The sequence below is a fragment of the Canis lupus genome, chromosome 33 (assembly GCF_048164855.1).
Source record: "Canis lupus baileyi chromosome 33, mCanLup2.hap1, whole genome shotgun sequence".
In the NCBI taxonomy this organism is placed as follows: domain Eukaryota; kingdom Metazoa; phylum Chordata; class Mammalia; order Carnivora; family Canidae; genus Canis; species Canis lupus.
The window spans coordinates 12,960,580-12,975,013 of NC_132870.1; the positions used below are offsets into that span (position 1 = coordinate 12,960,580).

Sequence of the window (14,434 nt, forward strand, 5' to 3'; positions counted from 1 at the left end):
TTGAACACATTCTAAAAGCACTAAATGTTTACAACACCTCCCCCTTTCTATGTATATGGTGTCATATTTTATATCCTTTTACTTATAAATCCCTTGACTGACTTTTGTAGATATAATTGGCTTAACTGTTTTTGCATTTTAATCTCCATTCAGGTTTTACAAATAATTAATCTACTATCTTTATTATGTTTGCTTTTTATTTAAAAACTTTTATTTATTTATTTGAGAGAGAAAGAGAGAGAGAGAGAGAGAATGAGTGAGAGAGAGCATGGGGCAGAAAGAGATGGAGAAGCAGCCTCCCGCTGAGCCAGGACCCTGAGATCATGACCTGAGCTGAAGGCAGATGCCTAACCAAATGAGCCACCCATGTGCCCTTACATGTTAGCATTTGCCTGTCAATGTTTTTTTTTTTTTTTAATGTTTTTCTTTCATACTTTTCTTACTTTAGTTATGGCTTTTTCTTTCCATTCAAAGAATTCCATTTAGTGTTTCTTAGAAGGCTGGTTTAGTAGTGATTAACTCCTTTAACTTTTTTTGTCCAGGAAACTCCTTATCCCTCCTTCTGTTCTGAATGATGACTTTGCTGGATAGAGTATATATCCTTGGTTGTAGGTTTCTTTCTTTCAGCGCTTATAATATATCATGCCACTCTTTTCTGGCTTGCAAAGTTTCTGCTGAAAAATCAGCTGATAGCTTTAGTGGTTCCCTGCTCTTTTTTTTTTTTTTTAAAGGTTTTATTTATTTATTTGAGGGGGGAAAGTATGGAGAGAAGCAGAAGGAGGGGGACAAGCAGACTCCACATAAACACAGAGCCAGATGCAGGGCTCAATCTCACAATCCTGAGTTACTACCTGAGTCAAAACCAAGAGTCTACACTTAACCAACTGTGCCAAACAGGTGCCCCATGTTTACTTTTCCCCTTGTATGTAACCATTTTCTCTTCTCTTGCTGATTTTAAAATTCTCTGTTTATAACATTTTCTTGCCATTTTAATATGTTGTCTTGGTGTAGATCTCCTTGGTTAGTCTTGTTAGTTGTTCTCTGTATTCCCTAGATCTGAATGTCTGTCTCTGTCCCCAGATTAGGAGAGTTTTCAGCTATTATTTCTTCAAAAAATGTTTTGCCTCCTTCTCTACTCTCCTTCTGCTATTTCTATAATGCAAATGTTATTATACTTGAAATCGCTACATTTCCTCAACATATTCTTTTTTCTTTTTTTTTTTTTTTTTGAGATGGGGGGAGTAGAGGGAGAAAATCTTAAGCAAGCTCCGTACCCAGTGCAGAGCCTTACAGTATAGGCTTGATCTCACAACCTGAAATCACTTGAAATTACTACATTTCCTCAACCTATTCTTTTTTTTTTTTTTTTTTTGAGATGGGGGGAGTAGAGGGAGAGAATCTTAAGCAAGCTCCATACCCAGTGCAGAGCCTTACAGTACAGGCTTGATCTCACAACCCTGAGAGCATGACTTGAGCCAAAATCAAGAGTTGGCCACTTAACTGACAGAGCTACCAGGTGCCCCAAAATCTATTCTTATTTTTAATTTTTCTTTTTGTTGTTTAGCTTGGTTTCTTTCCCTTAGCCTATTTTCCAGATCATTGACTCATTCTTCTGCATCTTCTAATTTGCTCTTGATTCCCTCTACTATATGTATGTTTTGTTTTGTTTTGTTTTAATTTCAGTTACTGAGTTCTCCATCTCTGACTGGTTCTTTTTTTATATTTTCTTTTTGCTAAAAGTCTCACTGAGATTATCCACTATTTTTCAAAGTGCAATGGGTATCTTTATGACTATTACTTTGAGTTCTTTATTAGGCATATTGTTTATCTCTACTTCATTTAGCTTTTTTTTTACTGTGTATTTGTCCATTATTTCATTTGGGATATATTCCTCTGTTTCCTCATTTTGTCTCATTCTGTGTTTGTTTCAGTGTATTAGGATGGCAGCTATGTCTCTCAGTCTTGAAAAATAGTGGCCTTATGAAGAAGTCCTGTGGCACAATGTCCCCTGCCCACCAGAACCAGGCATTTCAAAGGTGTCTCTTCTGTGGGATGTGTGTACCCTACTGTTGGGGTTGAGCTACAGACTGAAGCTATTTGTCTTCAGTCCTGTCAGCTGCAATGACCCACTTTGCCTCCTGTGGATGTACCATTCAAGACTTGGTCCCTGTGCTGTTGAGGGGTCTGTCTGAGGATGCCCCGGCTTTTAGGTGGGGCATATCAGCAGTTGGGCTAGCTGTCTGCACTCACTCTGTCTGCCACAGGTATAAATATACCAAACAGCAAAATGCTCTCCTGATTGGGCCCCTGAGAGGCTTCCAATGATGGGCAAGGTTAGCAGTCAGACCAGATTTCTTTTTTTTTTTTTTTTTTTTTTATGATAGACACAGAGAGAGAGAGAGAGAGAGGCAGAGACACAGGCAGAGGGAGAAGCAGGCTCCATGCACTGGGAGCCTGATGTGGGATTCGATCCCGGGTCTCCAGGATCGCGCCCTGGGCCAAAGGCAGGCGCCAAACCACTGCGCCACCCAGGGATCCCCCAGACCAGATTTCTATACCTAGTCTGTCTGCCAGGAATGCAGGTGCACCAAAAGGCAAAATGCTATTCCTGCACATCATCTAAAAGGCTCAGCTGCTGGAACTGTGGGTGTGCTGTTGTATGTAGTTTTCTTCCCCTCCTGCCAGGGAAAGAATCACTTTGGAATGGCAACAGCCTTTGCTGGAGCTACTTACAGTGTGTGTTGATGCAGGAGCTTCTTTGGAAGGATGTCTTGCTGACACAGGTGAGTTAAACAGGTTAGGTCTGCAGGGGAATGTGGGCATCACGCATATGGTGCTAGCAAGGGAGTCAGACACTGTTCACACTGATTCTTGCAAGTGTCCTCTTCCATCTAGTCTGGGAGATGGGAAGATAAATGGTACCCACTGGCACTTTTATTCTTGGATAAGTCTCCTGAAGATCCCTGTCCCTTCAACACAGATTCTGGGACTAGTAAGTAACTCTCCTTCATATATATCACAGATTTTCTTAAACAGCTACATCTATGCCTTTTCTCCCTGGGTTATTTACTATGCTGGTTCTTTAAGGGCAGAGACTCAGTTTCTTATCACCCTCTAGCTCTCCCAGAACTAAGCCTGCTGATTTTAAAAGTACTTGGAGTTAAGCTCCACCGATAGCAAAAGCTCACCAAGTTAAGCCCCACTGTTTTTCAAGGCCAAATGTTATAGGAACTCATCTTCCTAGTGCTGGTTCCCCAGGCTTGGGTGGGGTTTTATCTTGTTTCTTTTGTTTGTGATGCCCCCCCAATTTGTGATTAGCCTCACTGGGGGTTTGGTTCCCAATTATGTATCTGCCCCTCCAATACTGTTCCATGTGACCCCTTCTTCATGATTAGCTGTGGAAAGTCTGTTCTTCCAGTCTTTGGGATAACAGATGTAGCTGTTACCTTGGTGTGTCCATGGGACCAGCTGAATTCAAGATCTTCCTGGTCTCCCAGGTTCTAGTTGTGATGTTGGGCAATTTTCTTAAGGTTTTTCTAAGCACCAAATAGCCTCAGTGAAAAAATGGGGCAGCAATTCATCTTTTAATTAGGAGGAGCAAGTGACATCATTAATCTATTAGTATTTAGGTAACTTTTAGTGATAGTCAAGTATGAGGAAAATAAAGTAAACCTGTTGTTAAAAAGAAAACCACAGGCCTAAAATAGAATCACTTATGTTAAGGACCCAAGTCTTAATGCCTAACCTAATTGTAGTTTTAACATCCCCAAGAATATGAACTTTAACCTGCCAAACTAATTTCCTGGCCAACACTAGGAGGCAATCTGCTCTTAGACCATTTCTGTTCCCCTTAGGAGTGTGATCTTGCCTAAAATAATTCATTCACTGTTAATAATTTCCTTTCCCCCCATTCCTTCTCTGTTTTTAAATTTTTTTCCTTTTCTGAAGGTTGATGGAACTCTTTTCTATTTGCTTGACTCATAAATCACTGAGTAAAGCCAATTGCATCATCAAATTTGCCCAGTTTTTTTTTTTTTTATAACAGATTTGGTGGCAGTATTGACAACTGAAATGAACTTCTGACAGCATTCAGGGACAAGAAACAGAGGCACAATGCCTCACCAATCCTTTTGAGTTTCTTGTCTTTTTTACAATTTCTGAGGAACATTGGTGAGTTCCTTTCAATTTGAACTCTGTTCTTTTTACGTCAAGGTTCCAATCTAAATGGCTTTACACTGTAGAGTTAATAGGCCAGTGTAGGCTGACAGGAAACTCTCTAACAGAATGCCCATCCTCAGCCCTTGTTTCCATCTGCAATTTCAGTTTGGAATCCCTTCCCCAGTTTCAGTCCACAGTCTCCATTAATGGAATCTGCTGGTTTAGTTCACATTAGGAATTGCTGGTGGTGCATATAGAAACTTTCACTGGCAAGTCCACAGCAACTTCTTAAATCCAGCTCTTGGTGCTATCCTCAGATTCCATATAGAAAACTGCAGCTGCCACCAGAAGTCCTTAATTTGTTTAGAATCAGTCCAGAGTCCCCATTCTTTGTGGTCTGCTGGTTTAATCCTTTTCCTAGCATCTAGTTCTTTGCTTACTGCTGGTGTTCATGGTTCTATTTACTTGGTAAATATTGGTTTCTGTTAATGGACACCTGAGGTAAAGGCTAATTGCTAAAGGGAATCTTGGATGCCAAAGAGCAGCAAAAATTTGTGGACATAGATTGAGCATTTAAGAAATCTAAGCCTCTCACATTAGGATAAGTTGGTTTAAAAAAAAAAAAAGGATAAGTTGGTTACACAATGGGTTAGGTAGACCCTAGGTCACCCAACTTCAAGACAGTTTCCGTGCAACATGGTACACTGTAAAACATGCATAATTCCCACCCCAACTGCATATCCCTTTTAGATATGAGTTTGGCCCTGAGAAACGCAAAGACTTGGCTAATGGGATCTTTAAACTCTAAACATTTCTAAAAACTATGGTCTCAGAATCTGTGAATATCTACAGAAGTGGCAAAATTTTACTAAAAACAATCTAGAATTACAATGGCTGTTATGAGGAATGTTCCAATTAGGTAAGATCACTTACGAAGTGTCCTTGAAGGTAAAGCCTTCAAAATTCCAAAAATAGCTTCATTGAAAAATTTACTACAAAAAAAAAATGATAAAAAAATTAAAAAGATACAAAAGATAACTAATACAAAAGACTATAAGATTCATGTAACTGTTGGGATGCCTGGATGGCTCAGCAGTTTAGTGCCTGCCTTCAGCCCAGGGCGTGGTCCTGGAGTCCCGGGATCGAGTCCCACATCGGGTTCCCTGCATGGAGCCTGCTTCTCCCTCTGCCTGTGTCTCTGCCTCTCTCTCTCTCTCTCTCTCTCTGTCTGTCTCTCATGAATAAATGAATAAAATCTTAAAAAAAAAGGAAAGAAAGAAATCCACCAATAACCTTATAGACACCCCTGTATCTACCTTAGAATGAGGGCCCCCATATAAGTTTTGCATTATCATATCTGTCTCATGGTTAAACACTTTTAAACAAGATCTCTGATTATATGTTTATGTGTGTCTACTATAGAGTGTGGCATTTTCTACCTCTGGATGGCATTACTAAAATTTGTATATAGCTCCGTTTAATTGGCATAACAATAAGCACTTATAACTTAAGAATTTTTTAGAAAAAAAATCTCAGAGAGTAAAACAAATGCTTTTTGGATTCACAGGACTGGGAAATATTCAGTATTAAGGGTAATTTCAGGTTGCTGGTTGATTATAATAAATATATCTTAGACTTACCAACACTGACTACAAGGCAAACATATAACTTTTTATTCTGTGCAGGCTTACTAGTCAAATAAGTTCATGTGTGTCTACTGCAAAATTTTTCAGGAAAAAAACCCAGAAAACCTTAGAATAATGGCTGATTTTGTCTAATGTTTCAGGTCTAAACATAATCAAGAATAAGGAAATTAATAAGTATAAATAAAATTAAAATGTCTTAAGTGAATTTCCTCAAATAATTTTGGTAACCTGATACTTTAAAGTTTTACTAAGAGATGAGTTAAGGTAAATTCATTAAGTATCAAGATTATTTCCAAATATAAAATGTTAACCACTGAAAATAAGCTTAGTCCCTTTTTACTTGCTTTTATAGAGGAATCAAAATATTTGTACCTAATAGTAAACATGTTTTATGCCACATTGAGAAATTTTCTATGAAAAAAAGCAGAAATCATAAAAAGTATATTTCTAGAAATAAAAAGCATAAGTTTGTCTTCACAGAATGCCAGTGTAAAAGAGCTTTCATAATTGTTTACTTCTTAGTTAAGGTTCCTGAGAGTTGATAATTCTAATTGATATATGTAATTAAAGCTAATAGAAATAATAAGGGAAGCAACTCTGTATGCAAGAGAAGAAAGATGCTTGCTTTTGGTAAAAGAAGGTATGAAGAATGGAGATACATTCTGGTCAAGGGGGAAAAAAAAGCAATTTTGACTTAAAGTAAGACTGCTTATTGAAAGGCAAAAAATATAGGACAAAATTCAAATGTAAAAAAGATAGTTGAAGAAGATTGTGGAACAAAATGTATGAAATTTTAATGTATAATCAAGCTAAAATCAATATGAACTTATTAAAGAATGAGTTTAAATATTAAAAGTACACAACTCTAAAATTAGAATGTGGCTTTCTTTTCTGTTAAGACAGAATTTTCTTAGATTATTCTTGTGCTCATTGTTTACAATTTCCAGTTAAGGTTTTTCTTTAATATAATCTGCTCAGAAAAATAAAGATTGTATGTTTTGCATTTATCAGGTCTTTGATTACTTAGGGTTCCCCCCCCCTTAGGAATCTTTTCAATATTAAAAGAGCTAAGGCTTGACTTCTAAAGAAGATGAAGTAGGAGGATTCTAAGCTCCCTGTCCTATAGATACAGCTACGTAACACCCACATCAGTGTAATTGACTCAGAAAATGGCTCAAAGACTGGCAGGACAGACTCTACAAATAAATGTAGAGAAGAGGCCACACTGAAGAGAGTAAGAAGGGCTGAGACTTGTTAGGAGCAAACTAACCCACTGTCTATGGGAGGAACGGACCGTGCTGCCATGGAGAAAGGAGAGAAACAGACCCTCACACCAGGCACCCCAGGCACAGGGATCCCACATGGGGAACACGAATATCCCTAACATTTAGCTTTGAAAACCAGAGGGACTTAATTTCACGGGTTCTTACAAATAGCAGGGCTTAACACCTGGAACTTTAAAAATGAGCATGCTTGGCCCTAGGAGAGCCAGGAGGGTGATGGGACAGTCCATTCCCTTAATGAGATAAGACAGTAAACAGCCGCATGGTGATACAGCAGAGAACAGCAGTTTGAAAAACACCTGGGGTGTACACAGGAGGGAGATTTGTTTATTAATCTCAGAGCTTATGCTCAAGGGGCAAGGGTCTTTGGGAGACTTATCCAGTAACAAAAGAGATGGCAGGTGCCATTTCCCTACCTTGCCCTCCAACCTAGATACATAGACAGCTGCAAGAACCAGCAAAGTGCCAACCAACAGGGTGCCCCGCCACTGGAGGCTTCTGCAGTTCCACCTCATCCAACCTTGCCAGCCTGAGCAGTTTCCTGGGTGCCTTCAGGTCCCTTCCTGCAGGGGATCTGCACAGACCTTGCTGGCACTGTGCACACCACCCCCACACTCTCCTGTGAACTCTCCGATTGCAGCCCTGTGGCAGGAGGATTCTAAGTGGCTTCAGGTCTCCTCTTGCTGCAATCATGCATACACCTCACTAACACCATGAGCCCAATTGCTATATTCTCCTATGGACCTGGCCTCTCCAATATGCCTTTGGCCAGAGTCTATCCAGAGCAGTGCCACGAGCCTGGCAGTGTGCAAGCAGCCCTGATGGGGGTCAGCACCACGTCACTGTGATTCCTACCCCAGGTAGAGGGGAAGATAACCACACATACACACCACTCTGGCTATGGCCCTAGCAATGCACTGGGGGCAGACACGTGGTCTGACTGCAGGCCTTGCCCAACTATGAAAGCTTCTCAGGGAACAATACAAGGAAAGTGCCCTCAGTTTAGTACAACCACAGCTCTAGTAAATGTCTAATCTGATTCAACTCAAGCCCAGAGTGGCCATGTATGAGCCCACTAAATTTGGACAGGAACCAAAATGTCCACAACCGGCAAAGAAAGACATTACAGACAACTGGACTGAAGGCAAAAGTAGCTCAGCCACAATAGTAGGGTATACACAAGACACACAGGAGACACTCTTGAAGTGCCAGGTTCTGATGAACAGGGGACACTGTACTGCGGAAAACCACAGGTCCTCTTCTCCATAAGGCCACTACTTCCAAAAGCAAGGGTCCTAGCTGACTTTCCTAACACACAACAACAGACACAGAGGTTTAGACAAAATAGGGAGACAAGGGAATATATCCCAAATGAAATGAAAGAGCAGGAAAAAAAAATCACAGCATGAGAGCTAAATGGATGGAGATAAGTAATATGCCTGATAGAGAATTTAAAGTACTGATCATAAAGATACTTACTGAACCTTGAGAAGAGTGGAGGACCTCACAAAGAGAAAGAAAACAGAAGAAAGAATGATTCAGAAGGAAAGAACCCAATAACTGAAATTAAATATACACTAGATGGAATAAATACAGACCAGAGAAAGCACAAGAACAGTTCCGCAATCTGCAGGACAGAGTAATGGAAGGCAAAACAGCAGATGTATGTAAAAAAAGCACTTGACAAAGCACAACATCCATTCATGATAAAAACTCTCAACAAGGTAGGTTTAGAGGAAACCTACCTCAGCATAATGAAGGCTTTTATGAACTTTCAGGTTGGGAGGGAGCCAAAGAGAGCACAATCTTCCAAGATATTTTGGAAACAAGGTTTCCAGAACCGTGAAGGTGCTAGCTATTGTTAGGAAAATGTCATTTATTATTGTTTAGTAAAAACCCAGTCATGGGACCCTTCAGATGTATATCAATGGACCATATGCTTGGATGATGACTGCTAATATATATCTTGGGGTATAGAGAAAAGGAAGTTTCCAAAAGAATTTCTCTATGTTTAAAGTAGACTCATAGGATTCTGAGGGACTAAGGTTGCCTTTTGCCCTTAGCAGTGTCAACATCCAGGCAGCTTTCAAGGACTTGTCAATGGGCTGTCTGCCTCAAGGAAATTTATTTATTTATTTATTTATTTATTTATTTATTTATTTTACTTTGTTTCCCACATCACTATGATCCAGCAATTATGCTACTGAGTATTTACCCAAGGAACACAAAAACACTAGTTCAAAGGGATACGTACATCCCTATGTTCATTGCAGCATTATTTACAATAGCCAAAATGTGAAACAATCTAAGTGTCCATCAGTATTATTATTATTCAGGTATAAAAAAAGAAATCTTGCCATTTGTAATGACATAGATGGAGATAGAGAGTATAATGCTAAGTGAGATAAGTCAGTCAGAGAAAGGCAAGTACCATATGATTTTACTCATAATGGAATTTAAGGAACTATAGAGAACTGATGGTTACCAGACGGGCAGCGGTGGGGGGAATGGGTGAAAATGTTATTAAGGGGTGCACTTGCTGAGATGAGCACCAGGCGATTAAATAAAAACTTAAAAATTTTTTTTTAAAAAATTAAAAAATAAATTAAAAATTTTTTTTAATTTTAAAAAATTAAAAAAAAATAAAAACTAAAAAAAAACATGTTTGTTATCCCTTCTGGTTCAAAGTTAAGACATATTAGTTTTTGATTCTTTCTTTCCAGGGAATAAGTATTTTCTTTTTGTTTTTCTCATTTTATATCTTAAGGATATGGCTTGACTTTCTGTCTGCCTGGAATATGTAGGCTGTCAGTTCTTTTTTTGGCTATCTTTGGGAGTAATTACAGATATTTTAAAAAAATAATATCTTTTACACCTTTTTTGAGGATACCTCTTAGGTCCATGAAGTTGTTTAATACTTCCAGAAATATTTACTGTTTGTCCTACCTAAAACCTGACAAGATATTTTTAAAAGACTTAACAACTCTATAATCAGAAATTTGGCCAAATTGGAAGCTGGTATTCAGAACCTGATATAAAAATTTTAAGCCTTCTCACCTAAGGTAAATATACTCAGAAAAGACATTCTCATGAGTGGATGGGTGTGTCAGTCCTTTGATATCACTACACAGCAACCCCATTCTTTGAGGAATTAAAAACAGCTGTCCTTTTTTTTTTTTTTTTAAAGCAAATGTAGTCTTTACAGGACCAGAAGTACAATTATAGAACCAATTCAAAGACTACCAATATTTTTGACCAATCGCACAACCTCCCCTATTTATCTCAAAATGTGTAGTGTGTTTAAGTATCATAAAAATCCTGGCTTTGAGGGAAAGAGAGTCATTCTAGAAAGTACTTGCATTTTTTCCCTGTGCTATTGAAATGTAAATGTTCAGTGGTCTAACTGGTCCTTTCCAGGAATTTAGTCCATCTCTTTATTTTTTTTTTTTTTTTTTTTATTTATTTATGATAGTCACAGAGAGAGAGAGAGAGGCAGAGACACAGGCAGAGGGAGAAGCAGGCTCCATGCACTGGGAGCTAGTCCATCTCTTTAAAATGCAAATTCCAGGGAGGTAATTTTTATCAAGAAAAAACAAGGGGGAAAGTCATTTAGAACTTGACTTGTCAAGGACAAATACAAATCTTTTAAGTGTCTTCTCTACAAATATTAAAAGAAACCATTAGCCACCTAGGCCAATAACCTTAGATTCATCTAACAGAGCAACAAACTCATCCAACATTTATAGCCAGTAAATTTTGTACCTACTGCATGGCTGTGATATTATTATTAATTATTATTATTATTATTATTTAAATAGTTTATTTATTTACTCATGAGAGACACAGAGAGGCAGAGACATAGAGGGAGAAGCAGGTTCCCTGCAAGGAGCCTGATGCAGGACTAGATCCCAGGACCTTGGGATCATGACCTGAGCCAAACTGAGCCACACAGCCTCCTGGCTGTGATTTAAAAATAGAGTTATAAAGTCTTCATCTGTGGGTATAGTTATGTGTGTCTATAAAAGTGTTGTAAATGTGTTTCTCCCTCTGGATGGCATTGCTAAAATTTGTAAGAGTGGACTTTTGAAGTTAGGCTCTTTTAAGGATTGGCATTCTATAATTCAGGGACAGAAATTAATCCAAATGTTTTTTCAAATTCATGTGAGCTGAAAAAATATTTGAAATACACCAAGTTTAAAGTTGATAGTTTAATTAAAACAAACATGTCTTTAGAGTTAATATAAATTTTCATTCTACCTGACTTGAGTAGCCAAAATAAGTTTATTATCTTTTACAAGATCTATCAACAACAGCACAAAATAGATTAGTATAATGACTAACCTGTGTAATGTTTAATAAAGTTTTTGTAAGTAATCTAAACAGAATTATTAAGAACAAGTAGATGAAATAAAAGATATTTGGAAATGTTAATGTTACATTTGAAAATTTTAAGAGATATGCTTCTAGAAATTTTAAAATGTATTCAAAAATTTGAAAACTTTTTAAATGCTAATATGACCATTCACAACTGCTTACTTCCTAGTTTTCATGAAAAGTCAAGGTTCATAAGGATTAAAGTTCTAATTCATATATGTAATTAAAACTACTAAAAATAAGGGAAACTTCTCTATATTCCAGAAAAGTAGGATATGATTTTCAGAAAAAAAAAGAGATATGAGAAATTAAGATGCACTTTTTGTTGAGGGGGGGAAAAGTAGCTTTGTCCTGAATTGAAGTTAAAGAGAGAAAAAAAAAAAGTCAGAATATATTTTAAAAATTATAATACATAAGAAAAAAAATTATAAAATGTTTATGAACAAGAAACCTTTTAAAATTAATAGGTGGTCAAGCTGGTTAATATTAAATAAATTTATTTTTAAAATAAGTTTTAATATCAAAATAAGCTGCTGCAAAGTTAAAATTTTGTTTTCTCTCCGTTAAAAGGGCAGTTTTCTTGGCCTTTTGGTCTGGTTTTGGTAAGATTATTGTAAAAGATTCTTTACCTCTTAAATACCCAGTTTCATAATGATGTTGATCCTATTTAAATAAATGCTGTATTTTTTTTTAAGATTTTATTTATTTATTAGTAAGAGACACAAAGAGAGAGCCTGATGTGGGACTCAATCCCAGGACCCCAGGACCATACCCTGAGCCAAAGGCAGATGCTCAACCACTGAGCCAGCAAGGCATCCCTTGATAAGTGGTTTAAAAATTTTTTTTTTTGGGTGGTGGTGGTGGGGGGTATTTTTTACAAACTTTCCAAATCAAATTCTTTTAAAAATGCCTGTTTACTTGGAAATTCCAAAAAGATTTTTCAAACAAATTGGGCACTGGATAAGTAATTCGCATGGAAACATTGTCAAATGAGTAATACCAAGCCTCCTTTTATTATAGTTATAGGATTGTAGTACATGTAGATAAAGTTCATTCTTCTTCTGAAAAAATGGCCCCTTATTGGCAGATTTTGGTCACCTTCCTGTCCTTGTGATATGGCAACAGTCTACTTCTGATCAGAAAAATTGATACAGCAAATAATGGCTGTAAATTCAATGGAACACCTGTAACTAGACTTCATTAAACTACTAGTTAGTATGGGTTATAAGTATGTTCTTTTTATTGCATATGCATTTTCTGGATAGGTTAAAGCCTTTCCTTGCTCCAGGTCTGATGCCTTCACAGGAAAAACAAAAAACTTAAATGGGGCTGCCCCGATGGCGCAGCGGTTTAGCACCACCTGCAGCCCGGGGTGTGATCCTGGAGACCCAGGATCGAGTTCCATGTCGGGTTCCCTGGATGGAGCCTGCTTCTCCCTCTGCCTGTGTCTCTGCCTCTCTCTCTCTCTCTCTCTGTCTCTCATGAATAAATAAATAAAATCTTAAAAAAAAAACAACAAAACTTAAATGTACTTCCCACTTGAAGTGTATTTTCCACTATCTCCACTGATCGAGGCACCCATTTCACTGGGCTAATTCTAGGAGCCTTAACAAAAGCTTTACCAACTTGAAATTCTATCAGTATATATAGTCTTTTGCTGATCCCTACCTGTCTCATGCTAGTATGATCAGCTACTCTAAGTCTCTAAGGTTTTATGCTTAAGCCAGTCATCAGTAGGCTAAAGGAGGTTTTCTAGATCCTAATTTTAGAGGAACCTATCAATCATCCTCTGGAATGTAGTGACTGGGTATTCTAAAATGGCACTAATTGAGCACCATTGAAAGAAACTTTAACACATGCCCCTGACCACTGACACTGCTGCAAAACTAAAAGATACTAGAGACCTCTAAACCAAATCCACAAGAAGAGGTATCCTGCTTCCACCCAAGATGCTGGATTAAGAATTCATAGTTTAACTGAAGAGAAAACCCCTTCTCCCTCTTTTCCTTTCCTTTGCTCTGGCATAGGCCTAGAAAGATGATACTCTCATCTGTATCTCCCAGCCCATTGCTAAGGCAGGGACTAACATCTTTGACTTCAGGCTAGAAGAAAACCTAAATGTTCCCTTAATTTTTCACAAGCAGAATAAGACATTGTATTGGTTTATTCTCCTAAATTTATGTTGTTGAGTTAAAAAGGACCTCTCAGGAGGCTTTTGTGATTCAGGATTCACTCATTTTGGTAGGTCCTTATTTCCCTGGTTAGGGATAAATATAAATGAGGCTATAATCAAAAATGTCTCCTTACTTCCTAAAATTATTACAAAATCTTCTAAAGTAATAGTAGCCTAACAAGGGTCCTTAAACTCTCTGGCCAAAGTTCTTCTTGATAATGAAAGAAGCTCTTGGTTATCTTGTAGGTGAGCAAGGAGGTGTTGGCTTTGTCAAATACCACTTGCCATGCCTAGATTTATGCTTTTGAGGAAGCTAACACTCAGATAAGGACAAGCTGCTTGGCTTTTAAAAAGGTGACTTATTTTATTGTGTTTTTCTTCAACTTATTTGATTTTGATTGGTTTGGGTCCTGGGGACCATGGTTCCAGAGTATACTCTAAATATTGGGGATTATTCTGCTTATATTAATCATAATAATCTCCCTCATGTATTATATTCTCCGGAAAACTTTATTTTTTTACTTTTATTTTTAAAAGATTTTATTTATTTATTCATGAGAGACACAGAAAGAGAGGCAGAGCCAGAAGCAGGCTCCCTGCGAGGAGCCCAATGTGGGACTCAATCCCAGGACCCCGGGATCACAACCAGAACCAAAGGCAGACGCTCAACCACTGAGCCACCCAGGTGCCCTTCTCTGGAAAACTTTAAATGTATGTTTGTAGTCACTAACCACCTAGCAAATGACCTCTCTATGACTGGAACACCTAAGGATCAACAACAAAAATTATCAACTTAAAAA

General features: G+C 37.8%; 1 protein-coding gene across 14 annotated transcripts in view; it reads right to left on the reverse strand.

Annotated features, from left to right (window-relative positions):
* Positions 1-14,434, reverse strand: part of SNCA (synuclein alpha) — a 171,772-nt gene that overhangs the window by 13,343 nt on the left and 143,995 nt on the right. For 6 of the 14 annotated variants that reach the window (XR_012023382.1, XR_012023378.1, XR_012023379.1 and 3 more), the window contains 3 exons: positions 5,092-5,150; positions 3,447-3,552; positions 2,734-2,896 (listed from right to left, as the gene is read on the reverse strand). The exons of 5 other annotated variants lie outside the window; for them this stretch is intronic. Coding sequence is in view for 1 of the 9 variants with exons in the window: in XM_072810560.1 (XP_072666661.1) it covers positions 5,116-5,150 (35 nt within the window). In the remaining 8 variants the exon portion in view is untranslated. Of the gene's footprint in view, positions 1-2,733; positions 2,897-3,446; positions 3,582-5,091; positions 5,151-14,434 lie in introns of those variants that run through there. 3 more of the 14 variants (XR_012023384.1, XR_012023385.1, XM_072810560.1) reach the window with 3 other exon arrangements.